General features: G+C 50.0%; 1 protein-coding gene and 1 long non-coding RNA gene across 4 annotated transcripts in view; one reads left to right on the top strand and one right to left on the bottom strand.

Annotated features, from left to right (window-relative positions):
- Positions 1 to 7320: 7320 nt before the first annotated feature.
- Adcy5 (adenylate cyclase 5) overlaps positions 7321 to 21268 on the bottom strand; it is a 146483-nt gene continuing 132535 nt past the window's right edge. The window contains exons 14-21 of one of the 3 annotated variants that reach the window (NM_022600.2): positions 20872 to 21036; positions 19422 to 19597; positions 18063 to 18092; positions 17055 to 17187; positions 12917 to 13180; positions 11909 to 12113; positions 9110 to 9234; positions 7321 to 8077 (exon numbers count right to left, since the gene is read on the bottom strand). In NM_022600.2, the coding sequence (NP_072122.2) occupies positions 7949 to 8077; positions 9110 to 9234; positions 11909 to 12113; positions 12917 to 13180; positions 17055 to 17187; positions 18063 to 18092; positions 19422 to 19597; positions 20872 to 21036 (1227 nt within the window). In that variant the 3' untranslated portion in view covers positions 7321 to 7948. Of the gene's footprint in view, positions 8078 to 9109; positions 9235 to 11908; positions 12114 to 12916; positions 13181 to 15464; positions 15825 to 16853; positions 16974 to 17054; positions 17188 to 18062; positions 18093 to 19421; positions 19598 to 20871; positions 21037 to 21268 lie in introns of those variants that run through there. The other 2 variants (XM_039088613.2, XM_017598068.3) reach the window with 2 other exon arrangements.
- LOC102551038 (uncharacterized) lies at positions 9229 to 18684 on the top strand. The gene is made up of 2 exons (XR_001840516.3): positions 9229 to 10289; positions 12087 to 18684. It is a non-coding gene; the product is annotated as an uncharacterized LOC102551038 (long non-coding RNA).

Here is a 21268-nt window from a genome sequence, read left to right on the forward strand (position 1 = left end):
CATTAACAAAATCTGTTAACAAAATCTGAACAGAAAGGGAGACAGACCAGAGTAGTGAAGTACAAAGAAGGGCTCGGAGGGTGTGACTCGGTGTCCAGAAGCTAGGGTCAGAAGGGAGCAAGTTAGACAGGGTCCTGTCAAAGATAAAACAAATTCCAGATAAGACCTCTTGTTCTGATGAATTTGGTAAAAATGTTCTTACTTGGGGTCCTGGGGGCGCTAAAATGAGCAGAACTCCTAAACAGACACTGTATTTGCACATTGTGTGGATTATCTATTTGTTGCAGGTTTCCATTTCTCTCTCTCTCTCCCTCTCCCTCCCTCCCCCCCCCCTCTCTCTCTGTCGTGTGTGTGTGTGTGTGTGTGTGTGTGTGTGTGTGTGTGTGTGTGTGTGTGCGCGCGCGCGTATGCATGATCATGTGTGGGGATTTTATTTTGCTCCTATAATTAAGAATTCTTGCCCTGAGCTAAGAACACATACCTGTTAAAGCTTGAAAATCCGTTTGAGACAAGTGAATTATGGAGAACTTTTACCCAGTTGTAATTTAGAAAACAGATGTTCTATTCCAGGTTTACTACAATTATTTTTGCAATGTAGGTTGTTTTGCACACCTGACTCAAGCCTGGAAGAGTACATTTTGGTTAGGTCATGTCAGGAATGTCTCTCAGCTGTGGCTTTGCCAGGCTCTACAGAGGCCCCTCTGGTGCAGACCCAGGGTGACTTCTCTGTGCTCTTGTAGTGTGCTGAGGCCCAGATGGATACTTACTTGGCTTAACCTAAGGACACACTCTGAACTGCTGGATTTCCAGGGGAGCATGTGGAGTATGTGCTTGTCACTCGCTATTCAACAAACTGAAGTCACTTTGTTAGAGCTGCCATGAAGTTAAAGAATAAATAAATAATTTCAAAAGCATCCACCATGTGACCAAAGTGAACACTTCGGCTCACCACAGACCACAGGTCACTCCTGAGTGCTGCACTCTACGTCATGGTCAGGGTCTCTTAGTCTTTTTCTCCACTGCTCGAGGAAGTGGAACCATAAACACTGGTGAGTAGAACCTGTTCTGTTGTTCAAGTTGGATTTAATAATTTAATAATATCCTCACTGAAGATCAGCAAGAGAATCCCCTGCAACCCTAAGGGTTCTGAATGGGTTAGTGAGGACCAAGCAGGCAGGAGTGCGGCAAAAATATGTAAGTGCCACTTGCGAGAGGCGTTTGATCATGTTCATCCTGCTCTGGGGCTGCTGGCTGATAGCAGCCCCTGCTGCTGACTCTTAAGTCATGTCCAGGAACCTCTAGGCAGGTGAAATTCAGTAAGTGTTGGCCCCTGTGTGCTTGGAAGCCATATGCATCCTGTTTATAATAGTGGCTGTGATTGACACATTGGTACCTGGTGTCCTGTGCTTTGGCAATGCTGGTGTGTAAACAGTTACCTCTGCACACCTGAGAGACTCTAAGAGACTACAGAGAGGAGTTCCTGGATCAGTACTGTAGCATCACAAATCCTTCCTAGCATTGCCTTGGCAACAAACAGTATTTTCAGCCCAGCCTCACCCCTGGTTCACATTTGCCCTTTTCTACTGTATTCCATGGCACAGCAATGCAGGCGTCACCCAAGTTCACGGGACTCAGTCAGGGACCATCTGAGATCAGGAGACAGGAATTGTGCCTTCCATACCCATGAGGGTCCTCCGACTTCCCCAGCTCTGTCTTGGCCATCTGACTGTTTTATGCCAGCGCTCTGTGTCAAGGCTAGGTTACAAACAACCTTGCCTAACGGTGAACAAACAATATGTTGCCTTTGTACATTGCGCTCCAGTAATGCTTATCTGTGCCTTTAGTATTTCTGTGTGGTGTACCTTAAGGCAGCCTGGGAGCAGGAAACACCACCTCATTTCATTTGAGAGAACAAAACGTGGGTCAATAATGACTTTGGATGGTACCATGCCAATTGGCAGTGGTATTGAGTTGCCACTTGGGTTTGGGTTTTTATTTAGAAGTTGGTGCACATCTGTCTATGCTGTCTTGTGTCTCAGAAGGGAAATTCTTGGCATATATAATAGCAGTAGAGAGAGTATAGAGCAGACATAGAAGGAAAATAGAATTGTGTGTTCTACAACATGTCTCTGGGTATAGCCATGTTGTCTTCACAGCAATCTCGAAGGCATTCTTTCCTACAGATGAGCTGTCCAAGCCCTAAAGATGTCACACGGCTTCACCCACAGCCAGTGTGGTCCTTGGTTGGCACCAGGATTGTAACCCGGATTGATCTCACTAAGAACTCATGCTCTTAGCTACTAGATAGTCTTAAACCACATCACATAGGAGCCTGTATAACCACATGTGTATGCAGGTATACACTTTTTACATGCTAAACAGTCAATGCCAACTTCTGTGGTAAGACATCCTGAAAGGAATAAAATAGTTGGCTAAAATCCCTGAACTTCTAACCATAACAGGACAGATGCTCAAGGGTATGGGATTAGAGCACCTAGGTCAAGGCATCCAGACATTTTAGTGTTTGTGTTATTGGTGAGTCACATGTTACAGGCCCTTGCTTTCCTAAGATGCTGCCAGAATACTCTGGTTCTTTGGCTTGGAGTAATTTTGTGACAATTCTGCTGAGAGTCTCTATGTGTGAAAACAGGAAACAGGGAATAGCTTTCTACCACTGCGACTGCTTGGATTTAGACTCCCTGGTTCTCTCCTACTTGTGCTGTGATCTTACAGGTTTCTGAAACCTTTCTGCCTTAGTTTTCTCCTGTGCACACTGAGTATGGTTGTGATTGTAAAGTGAATGGATATAGGGAAAGCCCTGGGACCAGCACCAGGCAGAAAGCCATGGCCACCATGCTCATGAATGTGATAAATCTTTGCACAAAGCTCTTTAGAAGCCTTCCCTAGGGGAGGATTCTGTTGCAATGTCTAGCATGCGGTGGTGCCCTAGCCAGACACATGTGTGGACTTACGGACAGAGCATACATCCAAAGAGGGAAAGGAATTGAGTGACCCATGCCTGCTGTATGTCGGGTGCTCTGTTGAGGAAATATTTCATTACACACTTTAATAACCTGAAGAAGGGATGTAGTGTTACCGTGAGAGGTAAGCGATGCCTTTCAGTCTCCCTCCCAGTCTCAAGGCACAGGTATGCTGGGGATCCCTGTCCTATCCAGTATGGCACAAGAATCCAGGCATCAACAGACTTTGCTTTGAATATAGCTGTCTGTGTACCTGACAGTCCCGGATGCTACCTTCCCTGGTGCCTCTGTGAGTCCCTATTGATAGGAAGGTGAGAGGGAGGAAGTGAGCAGCCAGCAGCCTGCAGCCTACAGTTCTGTCAACCGAAAGGCATTCTTGAAAAGTACAAATATAGCACGGCTATAAAAAGATTAAGGTGCACTGCTCTGAAAACTGAGAACCAGTAGGGAGTGCCATGGTGGCCAACTGACAAAGTGGAGAAGCAAATTTTGCAAAACTGGAAAACCAGGGAAAGTCAGGCTAAGTGGAGACGCTGACAAATCAGACTACAGCTAGCCAGGCCTGAACTAGAGGCTGGCAAGCAGAAAACGGTAAGCGGTGAGGCTCCCTGAGGGATTCCAGTGAGTTCTCTTTCTTTGGAAGCATGACAGGGGTCCTGGGGACCAGTGAACTGTCACCATGGGCTGGGGTGTTTCTGCCCTGCTCACTAGCACTGCAGAACTGAGGTGGAGTGCAGGGAGGCTCCCTCCTTGGCCTGTGGGCTTCCTTTTTAACCTCTACTGTCCTCCTCTCTCCCTTTTCTCCACCACTGTGTGACCTCCCCACCTAGGCCTCCCCAGCCTGTGGTTCAGAGCTTCAAGGCAGATCTCCCAGTAAGCTGTCCTGCACCGCTGCTACTGAGGACAAAGCAAGCAAAGGTCTTTTCTGACTTTGGTTTAGAGGTAATCATACTTCAGGCTTTTACTTCACTGTAAACCCTGCCTGTAGCGTAACATTATAATCTTAATTCAACTGTTGCTATTCTGTGTGTGGCCTGGCATCCAGAAATTAGGTAAAGAGCTGCACAGAGAGAATGCCAGAGGGGAAACTTGGAGGCCTGCCAGGCTGCAATCCTCACGGAACTGTGTTCTTGTATGGGCTAGAGGCCCTGCAGGTGAGAAGGACAGTTAGGCAAGATAGCAAAAAGAGCCATGTATGTGTGTCCTGACCCCCAACCCAAAGCAGAAGCAGAACCCTGAGGGCTTTTAGAAATCTAAAAGGATTTCCTTCAACTTTTAAAAAAATTACACATTCTATATTGTGCACGTCTGTGCCACAGTGTATGTATGGAGTCAGAGAGCACTGGGAATCAGCTCTACATCCCACCATGTGGTTCCAGTGACGGCGCCGTTCTGCTGAGCCATGGCAACAACTTGCTCACTCACTGTTGCATCAAGGAGTGACAAGCCTGTTCCCATAGACCTTGGCTATGGCAGGACATTCTGGGTAAATGGTAAGCTGCTTGTAAACATCCTAGCAGTCTCGGGTGTACTAATGTTCCCCTGACCTGCCACCAGCACGGAAGAGAAAAACTTCTCCAAGCATTCATGCATTCATTCTTTTTAATGTGACATTTTGCTTTAGGAGGTGACACAAAACCATGGTTTTCTGGAGTCGTTTGTTGTCGCTGCTACCATCCTCTGGCTCAGGAGCAGCTAGGCTTCTTGGCACCACTGCTCAGCATTCCATCTCCAGTGTCCAAGCGCTTTCCACCCAGGTGAGTGGGTTCAGCATTGCTACCCAGTGCTGGGAAGCTCAGGCTCTGTTGACTACTCCTGAAGCTTTATGCCCAATACCCATAAAAAAAAAACCTCAGAGCTCTATGCCTCTTGGGTGACATTTACTTTTGGAAGTTCATAAAAACACTTGCAACTTTGAAAGTTTTAAAGTAGCCTGGCTTTGTAACAGACCTAGCTTCATCTTCTCGAATACAGGAAGTCCTTGTGTCTCTCCACCACTTCTTGCTAACTTCCTCTTACTTAACCATGTTAGCTGACATCTGGTATTTGCTACACACAGGGATGGGTGCTTAAACCTGACCTGTATACCTGTGGAATGTATTCTCTGGGATCTGCTCAGTGAGCATGATGGGTATGGGAAGGGCTTTGGAACAGCCCCCTTGTGTGACCCTGTGGCTGTGTGACCTGTGGTCTCAAGGGGTGCCTGAAGGCCCAGCCACAGCAGGGAGGATTTCTTTTAAGAACTGAGGTTCCTGCTCTGACCAGTAGTAGCCATGAAGTTATTTTGTTTATTTTGGAAACGTGGTTTCTCTGTGTAGTTCTAAGCCTTGCCCTGAACTCACAAGAGATCTGCCTGCCTTAGCCTCCCAAGTGCTAGGATTAATGGTGTGCACGATCATACCCCACCAAGTTTGGATTTCCATACCATTAAATTCTCTAACTTGTGTATCCCAGCTTGGAAATTTCAGAGTTAAGCCCCTGCCTCTAGCATATATGATTCCTATGCATATCTGAAGCCCTGCTGAGGTCTAGGCTTGCCAGGCCTAGTACTGTGTGGCCATTGCTTCCATGAGACCAGGAAACTTCTCACAGGTCCCTTCATGTTACCTGTGTCTAATTTAATTTGCCTGTACCCTTCTAGAGTTGTTTCCTGGACCCCATTAACCCTGAGTTTGGCAGTGCTGAGAAGATCCCCTGTGTGGTGTCTGGCAACAGGCCCCAGTGCTCTCGTTCTTCATAGTCTTCTGCTCTTACAGCTGTGTGGCCTCAAGCAACACAAGGTTTCTGCACCCAGCATCTTCTTCAGTGAACTGTGATGACAGGAGGGGCTGTCGAGATGGCATTTGTACAGTGCCTAACTCGGTATGCCACACAGCTGTCACCATCCCTGCCTACCTCCTCAGGTCCTTCCAGTGGTCTAAGCTTTGTTTTTCTTCTGTCACATCCTTTTCTGGACCCTGACCCAAATGAAAATCAGACCAGAAAACAGTACCAGTGAAAGTGTTTTTAATAGTTAAATTATTTAAATAGACTTTTCAATTTCCATGGGAAATCATAATTGTATCATTTTTGCAAGAGCAGGAATAAAAAGAGTGCACACACCCCTTAGAGGAACGAAGAGCTAGCACTGCACGCTGTCACCAGTCACTGCTGGGGCTGGGAGGGGTCTCCATGGGGAAACACAGTATAAACTCAGCACACACACTGTACTCAGGTTGGAAGTTAAACAAAACCCACTGGCATTGGCAGGACATGTGGAGGGCCAGGGACTTGGGAACAATGCGAGAGAAGCAGCCCCTGTACCAGAGGTGAGGGCAGTGCAGAACTCGGGCGGGGTGGCAGAGCACAGATGCAGGCGTGGCAGTTCAGGGTCCATACTTTTTTTCTTGGGGAGGATGGTGAAGGGCATGAAAGTAACATTGAGCTGGCACTTACTGCCACCTCACCGTTACCCCCCTGTTAGAGGGGAGAATAATTGCACCCTGAGAAGCAATGAGACGATCTGGGCATAGACAGTAAGGAAGCTGTTCAAGTTTATCTGTGATAGAATATCATTTTTCAAATGTGTTCTTGGAAATTACAAAAATAGTATTTTCTTCTCGGTACATTTAACCATCCCCTCCCGCCAAAAACCTTCCCTGTGTCTGGGGGTGGAAGGCAAGGCTACACCTTTCCCTACACCCAGGTCCTATAGATTGCATCCCCAGGTCACAGGGACCCTTTCCAGGACAGCCCCCTGCACCTGGGTCAACTGAGGAGGCTGTAGAGCCTGGGCTTCCTCCAGCCCAGGAGCTGCCGAGGGGAGGGGAGGGGAGGGGAGGGGAGGGCCACACTAGCAAGTGGAGAATGCTTGGACACTGCTTAGGACGGGAGCAGTGCCTTTGTCTTCTCGTTCTGTGATGTTACTTAGGAAATGGGATGTGTGTAAGGTGGGGCTAGACAGAGGGATTAGTGTGTCTTCTGCTTAATTGGAATGTGTGGTACCCCAAAACACACACCCCTGCTCTGGCTGTGCCTAGAAAAACCAAAACTTGCCAAGTCTGAAATGAGGGGAACACACCCTTCAGGGATTGGCTCCACAGCACGAACACACATGTACACCAGTACACACACTGACATACGTACAGTACAGAGGAGTGGAAATGCCCTGCTGGGCACGGCTGTTTCCTAATAGAATTTACAAAATATAGAATTTGGTATATTTGTTAGATCTCCAAGGTTTCAATAATACAAAATAAAAATACAAAAAGACAAGTCAGGGTCCCCACCTCCCTACCCCAGTTGGCACCCTCATTTGCTTGTGTGTCTCTTACACGCATACAACTAGCATAGTCTAAAGAAGGGCAGAGAAAACTTTTGTTTTATTTAATAAATATTTTCTTTTGCTCAGAGCCACTGCTCCTTGCCTGGTGTCCTCTTGCCTCCCCCTTATCAACAGTCCTGTTTCCCGTACAGGGCATTGTCTGTGTGCATGGAGGTGTGAGGAGAGAATGGCACAGGCCGCATCTCTCCCAGTTCCTGCCCCCAAAATGTTGTGAGGGGGCATAGCCTCTCCACAGTGGAAAAGCAGACCCATGAGGTCCATGGACATCCCCCAGGCCAGCTTCAAGCTTGCCTACCTCCCCTTCATGACCAAGGCCTCCCCTCAGGCCAGCCACTCTGTGCCAGGCTGTGCTCCGGTAGCACATCCACCGTGCAGTAGCAGCACTTGTCAGAACCTCAAGGGTCAGCTCGAGTCTACAGTCTTCTGCCAAGGGCAACATCTTTGGTCAGCTCGGTGCTCGCAGGACGCTGGCACCCTGGGCCTAGGCCAAAAGCCATGCCCACCAGCAAAGGCAGAAGTTGCTTCTGAGTCCAAGTAGAAATTTTACCAGCACAGCTGTGAGCCTGGGGCACAGGCCCTATCTGCCCATGGTGCACAGAGAAGCTGTTCAATCCTCTGGAGGCCAGGATGCTGCTGGTATCTGCTAACTGAGGGGAGGCCCTCCATTGAGGAAGTAGGTCATCATCTCACCCTTGCCCTTGACCTTGACCACACCCCGGCACTCCAGCTGGTATGTGTTGGCGGCCAGCACCTGGTACATATCTGTAGTAACCTGAGGAGGGATAGGAAGGGAGAGGACAGGCTATCAGTGACCCCTGTACATGAGCTGCTGTGAGCATATCTACCTCTGTGTGCCTATGCCCTGTTGCTGCCCTGACAGGAGAGGAGGGAAGACCCTCTACCGCTGTCTCTTGGGGACGAGAGTCTCAGCCATGGAATAAGTACCCAGGGATTCGTCACATAAGTGCTACTTGGATCATGGACTGGGGTTCATAAACTGCTTCCAGAATAACTGACTCCATGACAACAGAGAGCCACCTCTGGTCTCATCTCTTTTTAGGAAACTATTTCCATGCTTAAGGCTCAGGAAATGTGCATTGCCTGCCTGGGGTCAGTTAACGAATGGGGTCATGCCAGAGCAGCCTGTCTTTCTTTGTTCGCAGACTAAGAAGAGGTGAGGGGGCAAAGGATGGATGCACAGGTGCATGCCGAGTACTGTCACAACTCCCAAGTCTCCGTGGCCATGCAGCTCCTCGGCAGCAGGAGGCTAGACACTGCATACACACAGCCTTTCTCCTCTCTCTGCACAGGAGTGGAAGCCAGGAAAGCCCTGGTACCTTGGACAGCACCCACAATTCAGTAGGCAGGGTCCATCTGAGTAGGCCAGACAACTGAGGGGACATTGAAGCAGTGTAATACATCAAAAACACCTTTGAAATGATACAGGCCAGGAGAACTGCAAGTCCCACTGGGTTAAGACTTGCTCCCTGCAGCTGTCTGCATTCTCCTGTATCGCTGGATTGATGAGGCCCAGCATTAGCATTCCTAGTGAGGCCTGCCCCACCAATTCCCTCTAGACCGGCAGAGTTCTGTATGGGCTACGGGCTCTGTCCAAGGTACTGAAGGTCTGACCCAACCCTTTGTGCCAAAACTTTGAGATGTCTGTCCTGTCTACCGCTTCGCCCTTGAATCTGAAAAGGAATTTTAACCATGAACTCTGTGTGGTCTGCAGTGAAAACCTAGCACCAGGGCAACAGAGGCCCTTCATATGAATGGCACGAACGGTAGCTGTGTTTGCACTTACCTGGATGCGGTCAGGCACCCCAGTGCTGTCCATACGGCTGGCCACATTTACTGTATTGCCCCAGATGTCATACTGAGGCTTGCGAGCCCCAATGACCCCAGCCACTACAGGTCCAATGTTAAGCCCTGTGTAGACAGAAATTGGCCATACTCATCAGCTTGAGACACACATACCTTGCTTGTTATTGCCAGCACCCACCTTTTGGCACATTGTGGATGCTCCTGATTCCTGCTGGACTGAGGCTAAGCTTAATCCCTGAGAGTCATACTTTCCTGCACTATCCATTGTTCAAGAAAGCAAGGGTCTGTGCACACATCCACTGGTACTGTGTCCTTATCTCAACCCTTAAGTCCCTTGCCATATGTACCCTCTTCAAGGTCTCCAGGGATGTCCAGCATAGCCCAATACCTTCCCCCTTTTTTTTACATCTATTTTATTCATGTATCTGTGTGAGTGTGTGGTGCAAACACATGAGGGTGCCTGCAGAGACTAGATGAGGGAGGGCATCTCAGTGCTCTGGGGCTGGAGTTAATGGTGGCTTGTTGGGCTTGGGTGCTGGAGATCAAACCTGGGTACTTTGTAAGTGCTCTTCAACCACTGAGCTATCTCCAGCTGCCCGATGCCTTGTCTTATCCTTCCTCCTTGATGACATATTTCAGCACCAACTCAGAGGACACTGCACTCACTCCATCTCTCTTCCTCACTCTTTTTTTTTTTTAAAGATTTATTCATTTATTATATATAAGTACACTGTAGCTGTCTTCAGATACACCAGAAGAGGGCACCGGATCTCTTTACAGATGGTTGTGAGCCACCATGTGGTTGCTGGGAATTGAACTCATGACCTCTGGAAGAGCAGTCGGGTGCTCTTAACCGCTGAGCCATCTCTCCAGCCCTCTCTTCCTCACTCTTGAGACTTGTTCCTACCCATTTCCTTGTCCCAGTCTTGTCTTTTTCCAAATCCTGTCACAGCACATGTGGCTTTTTAAAGCCCACATGCTATTTCTATTTCTAGACTGACCACATCGCCAACCATGCTGAGCTCAGATTGCTTCTATTCCAGAGGCCATGCCACCAAGACTGCTCAGCTGCCTGCTGGTAGAGTCTGTCATTCCATCCAGGGTGTTCCAGTCCAGTTGTTGAGACAGGCGTCCAGGAGAATACCAAGGACTCTAGCAGGGTGAGTGGAGCAACATCACACGAAACTAGGGCAGAGTTAACACACCACAGGCTGCGTCTGTGAGCTACAGCACACGCCTGGCCTCCAACAGCCAGATCCAATCCACAAACCACTGTGCCCAGAGGGCACAACAAGTAGCCTGTCCAGGGATAGCCCAATTCCCGACACTTGGGCCAGAACAAAATATCTCTTGGGGACATTAAGGATCACAATATTGGTTTTTAGTGATGTAATATTTCAGTCTAATGTGCTAATTTTGAGAATTGAAGTGCCGGTATTTTTGTGAATTACTGTTACTGAAAAAAAAAGTCTGAATCATTTATGACTTGAGCCAGAGTCAGGGAGTTGATAATGCATAAAACTTTTGACTAGAACAAAGGCCTGCTCTCTCAGAAAACACTTTCCACTGCTGCAAACCTCAGGAGAAGAAAGACTGCCCTTGACTCCGTTCCCTTAGCAAAAATGAACCACTCTTGTGACTGAGCCGGGGCAGGGTGAGGGTAACTCCGTGCCTTGTGGACCAGGGCACTCAGAGCTGTGAGCTGTGGGGGTGGTGTGAACTCAAGGATGGGCGTTCGTTCTCTCTGCACTGTTCTTTTTAATCCTGCAGAGCTGGATAAAATGGTTAGGAGGCAATAGGGCTCAGTAGTAAAGGGAGCTTGCCACTAAACCTGGCAACCTGAGCTCAATCTCCAGGACCTACATGGTGTGGGGTATGAGAGAACAGGATGCCTGGAAGTTGTCCTCTGACCTCTACATGCACACACACAAAAGAAGTGCCCTTTGCCAAAGATTGAGCCCAAAGGTAGAACTCAAGTTGGTAGAGCATTTATTTGTCTGAAAAAACGTGAGACTGTGGCTTCAATCATCAGTACTGGAAACACATGAGATGCAGTCAAGTGAAGCCTGCCACACCACACCCTTCCTACTGCCTACCCAAGTGTGTGTGGACCACCCAGCTTTCAGAGTAGCTGCTTTGGGCTCACACTGAAAACTTGGTGGTACTTTGCCCACTCACTTTAAGATTACCCTGTTTTAAGGGCTACAGAGATAAATAGCACTGACTGTTCTTCTAGAGTACCTGAGTTCAAGTCCCAGCACCCCATTCACCATCCAGTTCACAACCATTTGTAACTCCAGTTTCAGGGATCTGACACCAGGCATGTACTTGGTGCATAAACATATGTGACAGAACTCATACAAGAAATATTTTCAAAGATTATTCTGCTTTAAAAGCTAAACCATGCCATATACTGTAGTTCACATCCAGAATCCCAGCACCTGGGAGGCCGAGACAGGAAGGCTGTCAAGAGTTCCTGTCTCACAACACCAGAAAAAGCTGAAATAAAATCATTGTCAGTATTACCTGATGATTCTCATAAAGCATTCTGCTTTACTCATTTTGCTAACAAGAGTATCTGCTCAAAATGTTTTTAAAGGTGCAATTATGTTAATATGCACATTTTGTATAAAAAGTGTAGCAAGTGTTTAGTTTTATTGCTTTCCATCTTTACTGAATGAGCCTGGAATAAGACTTGCTTTCTGCCATTAGACAGACAACAGGTAGGGGTAGAGCATGGACGAGCCCACAAAGCCCTTCTACCCCCAAGCCCTCTCACCGATCTTCATCTGGAAGTTGTTGAAGGAGTGCTCATTGATGTACTTCATTTGGTCCATCAGCTTCATGGCGAAGTCTGCAAGAGCCTTGATGTGGGTCTTGCCTGCCTTGTCATAGGTGGAGTCGTTGAGGCCAGAGGCAGCCATGTAGGTGCTACCTATGGTCTTGATCTTTTCCAGCTGCCTGAACCGATCCTCACTGATGATCTAGACAGAAGGAGTTCAGACCGAAGTCACCACCCAACCAGGTCACTGAAGTTCACAGGAGGAAGCCCTGAAGTCTGGTTTTTCAAGTCCCCTCCTCACACAGCTGGGGCGACAGTTTACACTGAGGTGCCCAAGACTCCACCACACCACTCCATTAGACCTGGCCTATGGCCTACAGACTTATCCCTCCACCAAGAGCCCTGGAGGACAAGGTCAGTAATCACTGTTGGGTCTCATGCTCTTAACAAGGGAGTCTCACGTTCCTCCACCCATGAAAATCTCCCCAGCTTTATCTAGTAAGTCACCCTTTTTCTTTCCTGGGGTTTCTGGAAGGCTCAGAGACACCTCCACCCATTTGGATGCCCTAGGGCAGCAGAACTTCAAGTACTGCATGTTCATCCCTCCGGGTGGTAGCCTACTCCTGACATGATGAAGCCTTCCCTGTTGGCCTGAACACACTGGGTACTCAGCAAGGGTTGAATTAAGGGATACATGAAACAATGGCTTATTTTCCTGCCTGCCTTCTTCCTTTGCTAGGCTCTTCCTGCTCTCAAAGCCCTTGACAGATATTGGGCCATCTCTGCCTTGGGGCCACAGTGGCTCAAGTTCAAAGAGCGGGCAAAAAATGCTAGCTCCCACGTGTCAGCCCAGTGACCTTAGGCAGGACTCTTAAGGTGTGAGGTCTCAGTCATTTCATTGTAATTGGAGCCAAGAGCCATGGGAAATAGCCAGGCTCCTGCCATCAGAGCCTCTGGCAGATGGTGAAAGGGGACAGGAGGGACATGTAGGGGCCCCAGGAGCACCTCATCAAAGTCTGCGATGATCTCATTGAGCAGCCGTAGGCATTCAACGCCCTCATTGTTGGCCTCTAGCTCCACGTAGAATTCGGAGAAGTTGGCGATGGAGGCAAACATGACAGCCACGCACTCGCAGGATTGGTAGTACAGTTCATCATTGCGCCGCTCCCGGGCCAGGAAGTGGGCAGCCACGTCCTTGGGCAGAATGTTGTGCAGCAAGCGCCGGTTGTAGGCCTGCAGCTCCTCCATCTCCTCCTTCTCTTCTGTGGCCTGGCGACAGGAGACCCAGTGAGAGGAGACCGAAATGCCCAGGCACTCGGGTGCCAGCAGTGCCCCCTCACAGCTGTCTGCCTCCACACATTCTCCAGACAATCCCACTGCCTCTGGCAAACAACACACATGGAGGAAGGAAGTAAAGAGGCAACGCAGGTCTCCCCTAGACAAACTGGCAGCTGAGAAGAGCAGCGATCCAAATCCACACCCCAAACAGCCTCTACCACACCCTAACCCTGCATTTCCTCAAGATTAGGAAATGCAATCAGAAAAGCAGCTTTTCTAGAACAAGTCTACTGGATGGAGCCCTTGGGAGCTTGGCCCAGGTCCTGCCATGTCTGCTTCCCATCAGGGGGACTTGTTTGGGGGCTAGCCAAAGCTAGCAGGAATGACATCAGCCAAGGTGGGGAGGGCATGTCACCTCACTGAGTTGAGTTCCCAGTTTGGGTTGTGGGTCTGCAGATGGAGTTTGTGGCCACTTAACTTCCAGAACTGAGTTCTTGCATGAAGATAATGGTGACCCACATGAGGCTGAAGCGGAGAGGCAGCTCTGCACAGTGGTGTGGTAAGGAGCCACTTGACCAGAGTGGCATAATAAGATTACAGAATGGAGTCAGCTGGATCCTCCACTCTTGATGGCAAAGTTGTCCCCTTCTTGGGAATGGCTATGTGGGCTGGCAGGCAGAGAAAATATCGCTAGCAGGGATTGTTTATAAGACCCAGCCAGTGTCTAGCAAGAGCTAGCAGGCCTTCCCAATGCTGCAGGATCTGATCCCAGATGGAATGGACAGTCCCAAGGCAAAAGACCCGGGAACGCTAGGTAAGAGATCTCCTCTCCACAGCTGGGTAACTCTTAGAACCACCGGGGTTGTGGTTGGGAGACTGCAGGTTACACCAAGACCTGGGGACCTCTGCACACCTCCAACCCTAAGCAGCCAGGTAAGTCCAGTGGTGTGCACCAGGTTCCTGCCTAGCCTTCAGCCTGATGACTGAGATGGGAACTTTGACCATGTCTGTCCCTGGGAATAGAGCCATCTACACTTGCCTCTGAGCCTGTTCTCAGCTCATGCCCCACTTGCAGGGCTGCAGACTGGTGCAAAGGCACCGGGAAAGGTGGGGAGTGACAATTCTTTGCAAGGCCTGCTTACACGTTTCTATCTTTATTTATTTGCTGGCTCTTGTCCTGCCAGCTCCCTCAAGGCCCAGAAGAACAGGGGACAGAAAGACTTGTCAGTGTCATAAGCTGGTCAGCTTCAGGGAAAGAAGCAGACATAGGCTGGGGACAGGGACAAGCCATCTACTCACACAAGCAGGGGACCCTGGAATCAATGCTCAGGCCATAGCCCTCAGAAAGCCGAGGAAACAAAGTGACCACTCTGTGGAGGGCAGAGAGAAGCTGCTGACAGGGGACTGAGGGACTGAGGGGAAGGACAGAAAGGGGATCTTGAGGAGAGGGGGGCTATTACTCCAAGCTCATCAGTCACTAGGAAAGATAAGGGGAGGTGGGTTTTTTTGCTGCTAGGGTACTACTGCCAAGCACAGTCAGGAAGTGTGAAAGGAGCCAGAGGCATTAGATTAAAGAGAAGGTTCTGGAAGGGGCTCATTTAAAAACTGTAACAACTGAAGTGGTGTAGACACATCAATATGTGTGCATGTAATGTGTCTGTGTCCATATCCACTGATACGCATCTCCTAGCTGCATCTGCAGACACCTGGATGAGCCCCGGAGTGCTCAGATCTCAGTTTCTAAACACGATTCTCTACTTACGGAGAGCCAGGAAAGGTGCCTGTAACCTAGGTGCCATTTTGCTGTGCTCGGAGTGCTCAAAGAATGGTGGAGGTGTACTCAGTGACGGCTGGGAGCTTGACGAAATGTGTGCGCGCCAAACCCACGGCGATGTGAGTGCGGAAATAAATAGCAAGGGCAGGTCATCACCCACGGCTTCAGCACTGAATGGGTGATGATGTGGAAGAGCAAGCAAAGAAGCAGACTAAAGGCCAGGGACGACTCCTTACAGGACAACACAGCCACCTGAGAAGGCCAGACAGACAGGGACCACCACAGCTGACAGCCCTCTTTGGCAGGTGGGGACTGTTTGAGAACACATCCTGTCGTGTAGCCCTGGCTGGTTTGGTACTTGCTATATAGACTAGGCTGGCCTCAAACCTGCAGCATCCCTTCTGTTTCTGCCTCCCAAGAACTGGAACTGCAGGCATGTGCCACCATGCCAAGCTACTGACAGGCGTCTTCATGTGAAAGACACAGGAAATAACCAGTGGGTGCAGAGGCTGGAAGTGAGGCTTTAATAAGGACCAGAAAACTGCTGTGGCATCTTATTGATAGGCATATGTAGGGGAGAAGCTTGGCCAAGGACAATTCCTGCAAGTGATCAGAGTCAACACCATGGCAGGACGAGGGTGGGAGGGAGGCAGAATTGCTCGGGTGACATGCCCAGCGTCTCTCTCAGGTCTCTTCCAGAAAAGCATGACCCACATCAGCACATGGACGAACAAGATCTTTACAGCTAGCTAGGATGCTGAGAAAAGCCAGGGTGCCACGGTGAGTTCTGGTAGGGAGAGTGCAGGGAGCTCTGCAGGGCGGTGTGTGAAAGACAGACACTGGAGTATCCAAAGCCGATGCCTGCCAGAAAGCATATGTGGGTGGGATGGAGCATGAATCCAAAGTAGAGGGAGGGGCCCGCTGGATCTCGTCGTGTAGTTCTTGCAGATCTGTAGGCTAAAGATTGCCTTTTAAAACTTGCCCAGGACTGGAGAGAGAACTCGGTCCTAAACTGCTTACCTTGTAACCACAATGACTTGAGTTTGTTCCCCAGAGCCCATGTTTTTATTGTTGTTTGGTTGATTAGTTGTTTTTAAAGCCAAGATGGTGGGATTAGCTTTTAATCCTAGTACCTGAGAGGTGAAGGTAAGTGGATCTCTGAGACTCACTGGTCCTCATGCGTTCACAGACACCCGTGTACAAACTCTCATAACACACACACACATACATGCACCTAACGAGCCAAAAAATCAAAAACCCTAAAGACATGAAGTGACACTGTGAGTGTGGCAAGGAGGATCTCAAAGGGAAAAAAACTCTGCTGTTCCTGTGGTCAGGTGGGACAGAGTGGAAGGGCCCTGTGGTGACAAAGGAGCTTGAAATGGTTTGAGTTTATGCAGGCCAAAGGAACAGAAGCCCTGTCCCTGTCTCCAGCAGAAGTCCTTCCAGTCTGGGAGGGTCAGACCTGATAGAGCTGGGAAGCCTCATCTCTCATAGGACCATGGCTTTGACCCTGGCTGGAGTTGAGAGCACCCAGCAGAGGCTAGCAGCAGGCTAACTCTTCTTGAAGCCTTCGAGACACAGCCAGGGTACACAGTGGCAACCATCTTAGGAGAAGCACCCTGGAGACCCATAGAGGAAGATAGAAATGGAAGAACATGGGCTCTAGGTCCCACAGAGTCTGGTCTAGCCTGGAGACTTCCTCAGAGAAGGAGGGCCACAAGTGGTACCTCAGCTCACTGACAGCTAGGACTTTTGGAGGGACATTCCCCAGGGAAAGCAGAGAGCCATACTCCTGAGTCTCCTAACCTCAGGGCACCTCCACCAAGGACCTCAGACCTGACAGCCAGATCCCATAGAGTACACCTTCAGAAGAAACACGATGGTCACCTGCATGCAGCCCCCAACCAGCAATCTGACAAGGAGGGAGTGGCTGGAACCAAAGGTCTAGGCAGCCAACCTGGAAGTCCACTTTCTTCAGTAGGTTTTCTTGAGCGCCTCCTCCTGGCACTGGGCAGTAGTGAGATGAGATAAGTGCTGTGAGGTTTGCTATTTTCTCCTGCAGCACAGCTCTGGTTCAGGGCCACTCACCTGCAGTTTCCAGAGGAAGTCAAGGCGAGCAGTGGATTCCACCTGCTGAGCATGCAGATACAGAGCCAGCACGAAGACAGAGATGATGATGGGCGTCACCACCTTCAGCGCCACCTTGGTCGCATGCTCAGGGCTGTCAGTGAAGAGGCAAGCAGGCTTGAGCTCACCCTGGTACTCAGTGGACTCCAAAGCCTCCAGGCTTTCTTCCCCCAACTACAGCTCCTCTCTCCCACCTCCCCCCCCCCCTGCACAAGCTACTCGAGGCATTTTCTGCAGGAAGCCTTTCAGCACTGGGGGCAGTGGTTTTCATTCCTGGTGCCTTACATTCTTGCCACTGGGTGAGCCCATCTGGTCAGCTTTCCTATAGCCACAGTAGTTCAGGGTCAAGGTAACCAAGCCAACCTAATGACCCTGTCTCTGGGTACTGCTGAGATGGGTGATGCCCCCATTTCCAGACACTGGGACAGAGAAAGTTGCTATACAGTGTGCTCCATGAGGCACCTGGCATAGTGGAGGCTCTCACTGCACAGCTATTCCTGTTAATTGGATGCATGCTCATAGAAAACACTCCTTCCACACCTGCTTCTTACACAGCACAAAGCCCAAGCACTGAATGCTGGGACTGACTCCTGACCCACACTCTTGCAGGGCTAGCCTCAGAGCCTGTGATTGAAGGGAAGCAGACTCCAACCCTGTCTCTGTGCCCAGAGGAGTGAGCTCAGAGCTTAGAAAGAATGGAGGCTGAATGCTTTAAAGCAATCATGGGATTAATCTTAGTCCCAATGACACTGCCACGGAGCCTTCAGATCACCCTCAAGTATGGAAGTCAGACAGTCCAGGGACTAACTACTGCCCCTGCTGCCCCTGGAGAGAAGGCATCTTCACCTGTTCCTGTCACCCTCACCACTCACCTTGTCACAAGGCCCCTCCTACCTGGGAAGAGTAGCTACCTATGTATTTTATTTGCCAAGGGGAAGATGGGGCCCCATCACAGAAGGGTCCACTCACCACTGGGAGGTCCCGTTGTTGCTGAAGTCTCTGTGAAGAAAAGTTGGGGTAGCTGCTCAGCCTGCAGGTACCCCTGCCTCCCAGCCTTTGCTGTATCCCTAAAGCTCTGTTCTACTGCCTAGCTACTGCTGTGCCCAGCCGTCCTCATCCCAGGGCACTGTGAGCAGTAAGGCCTGCAGAAATGCACCCTAGCCAGCATCTGGTCACGCTGACCCAGGCTACTCAGTCCTTAGCCCCTGTCTGCTCCCCTCATAGCCACCTGTCCATCTCTGCCCTGTGCTACAATCCTGGGGGAGTGGAGGGGAACCCTGCATCTGCACCATCCCAGATGACAACTGCTGGCCACATGTGGCCTTGAAATGAGGGGAGAGCAAGTTACAAGAGACTGCATGTAAATGTACTACAGATGTATTGGGGGAAAAGGTAAAATAGTTTCACAGTGATTAACAATTGATTTATGTTCAATAGACCATATTTTGGACGTAGTGGCTATACACAATTGTTACTAAAATTAATTGCACCTTTGGTCTGAGGTGTTGCTCTGTGGTACAGCACTTGTCTAATACAAACAGGTTTCAATCTCCAACACCGTAATAAAAAGCTATCATACTTTTTTGCCTCAGATTATAGCTACTGAAAAATGTGAAATTATACACATGGCTTGTGTTATCTATCTACTATACAGTACTGTTAGAGCCAAACTAGGGTCTCTCGACACAAACGCCTCCCTCCACTGCTTACCCCCACTGTCAACAGTCGGGGAGAAGAGGCTGGGGGCTGGGGGGGGGTGGAGAAAGCCAAGAGGTTGGCTCGCAGGCAGGTGGAGGCAGAAGGATTAGGAGTTCAGAACCAGCTCCAAGTGATGGGAGTGCCTTCCGGTCACCTGCATACCACCACCAGATTCTGGTTTGAAGGTGACGTCCAGCCTTAACCTTCTCAAGTGTTGCCCTTGTCACAAGAGTTGCCTGTTCTCTCTGATTGTCCTTTCCTGGTTCCAGATCTGCTCATCCCAGGCCCCCAGTAAATGTATGAACACGTGAGTAGGTGAACTGAAGATGAACTAAAGAATTCTTGCCTTCCTCAGCCCCAAGCCTGAGGGGAGCACTGATCAGCAACTAGAGACAGGAAGGCAGGGGAGCCTGGTCACCTGCCATAACCCCAACATGAGAAGGGCAGAAAGGAAGAAACGAGACCCTAGGACCCTGCGTGCTCTGCTCCAGTAACCAGGCTGAGGGAGACGGAAGCATTTTCCTTGTGTTTCCCTGTACTGCTGGGACCCAGGCTCCTGCAACACCAGCCACCCCGGATACCCCAGATTCTCCCCAGACCCCAAGGGGGAGCAAAGAAAGTGATACATACATGGCATTGGCGGTGACCAGAAGGTCAGCGTTGTCAAAGAGTGTGACACCGGGCACCTCTACGATGAGCACGTAGATGAGCTCGATGGCCAGCATGAGCACCAGCTTCCCGATGCAGCTGATCTGCAGGAACACGGAGCAGGCCAGCAGGCTGAGCAGCACGCTGTAGGTGAAGTACTGCAGAGAGAGGGGGCCAGGTTGGATCCCAGCCCTACCCCTGCCATCACCTGACCTGGGGTGGGCTGGGGGTGGGGGAGCATGGCTTGGGAATGTTCTTGCTGATGGTAGCCAGCCAGGAGGTGAGAGGAATTGTCAGCAGCTGGGCTAGGAAGCTTCTGGAGATGGACTCTCGGTGGAAATGGACCTGGAAGATGCTACAGGCCACCGCCATAGCTCTGAGCTCAGGCTGACTCATCCTCTCTAGGCCTCAGTTTCCCCATCAGCAAAGCTTCCACTCATACATGTCCATCCATAGACACTGATGATGCTATGCCTGGCACCAGTGGTAACTGCAGGGAGCAATGGCCCCACCCTGAGCTACAGCTCTGACACTGATGGTTCTAAAACCCGTAAGTGCTTTTAGAACTCACCAAGCGATGGTGGTGGTGTACACCTAACTAGCCCACCTAACTGATGTGACAATAAGTGCCACCTTTACTGCACACTTCCCGTGACTACTCACACATGTGACTGCAGACACAGCACTGTTTTGCCAGCATAATAGGCTCAGACTCCTCTGGGTCTAAAGTCTGAAAGCTTCTGCAGCCCAAACACATTGATTGTAAGTCAGGTTTCCCAGGACAGACCCCGGGGGCCCTGTCCTATGACCTTGAAGTCTCTTCTGATCTCTGCTCCTCTGTCCTCTGCCGACTAAGGAACCTGACCAGCTGATCTTAGGGGCTGTCCTCTGTCCTTCATCTCCTGCTGCTAATTCCAGATATTCACCTCCATTCTTTGGTTCTTTCCATTGAGCACCATTATTTCTGAGTTTTCTCCACTCTCACTGTTCCTACAACGTCTCTGGGCTGTAGCCATATGTTAGTGACTAGCCCCAGGCTTTGAAAAGACAACTGAGGTACTGTGAACGAGGTCTCTGGTGACAAGATGGGTTTTCCAGAGCAACCTAAAGTCACCACCTGTACCTGAGAGAGGAGAAGGTGGGAGACCATCCCCAGATAATCTAGTATCAGAGTCCCAGCTACCCATCCTGTAGAGGGAAGGTTTAGCATCCAGCCAGTACCTGGCTTAAGTACTGCCTGAACCTCAGCTATGTTGTGAACGCTGTCTTTGTAATAAGGAGCCTGCTTGGGTATGGGAGGGGCTGGGGAAACGTGCCTCTATGACTACAACATTGCTTGGGACTGCCCAGAGCTGTGGGGCAGAGTGAGGAGGGGCAGGAATATCTGTCCACCTCTCTTGCCATCCCCACACCCTGTCCCCATCTTTCAAACCTCTGGGAAGTTGCAGTTGGACTGGGGGCTGCCACAGAAGCCCTGCTCGTCGCCCAGGCTGTAGTTGAAGGCCGACTCCATCACATGACATGCGTTCACCTGGTTCACCGTGATGTTGTGCTCCTCTGCCAGGCAACCCACCAGGTTCTTAGAGTTGCACATGAACTAGGGTAGAGAAGAAGGTATTGAGGCTGCTCATCCCCCACAGGCCCAGCTCACAGGACAGTAGGTGGTACCAGACCACCCTCTCTCAGGAGCAGCACTGTGCACACACCAGGAACAACAAAAGAGGCGCCTGAAAGGAGAGCTCTGCTCTGGCTACAGGGCTGGCACAACCATGCTCCTTCTAAAGGTGGGGCTGCTTTATTGGAGACATCCTCTGCTCCTTCTAGCCTGA

This window comes from Rattus norvegicus, chromosome 11, assembly GCF_036323735.1.
Source record: "Rattus norvegicus strain BN/NHsdMcwi chromosome 11, GRCr8, whole genome shotgun sequence".
Lineage (NCBI taxonomy): Eukaryota > Metazoa > Chordata > Mammalia > Rodentia > Muridae > Rattus > Rattus norvegicus.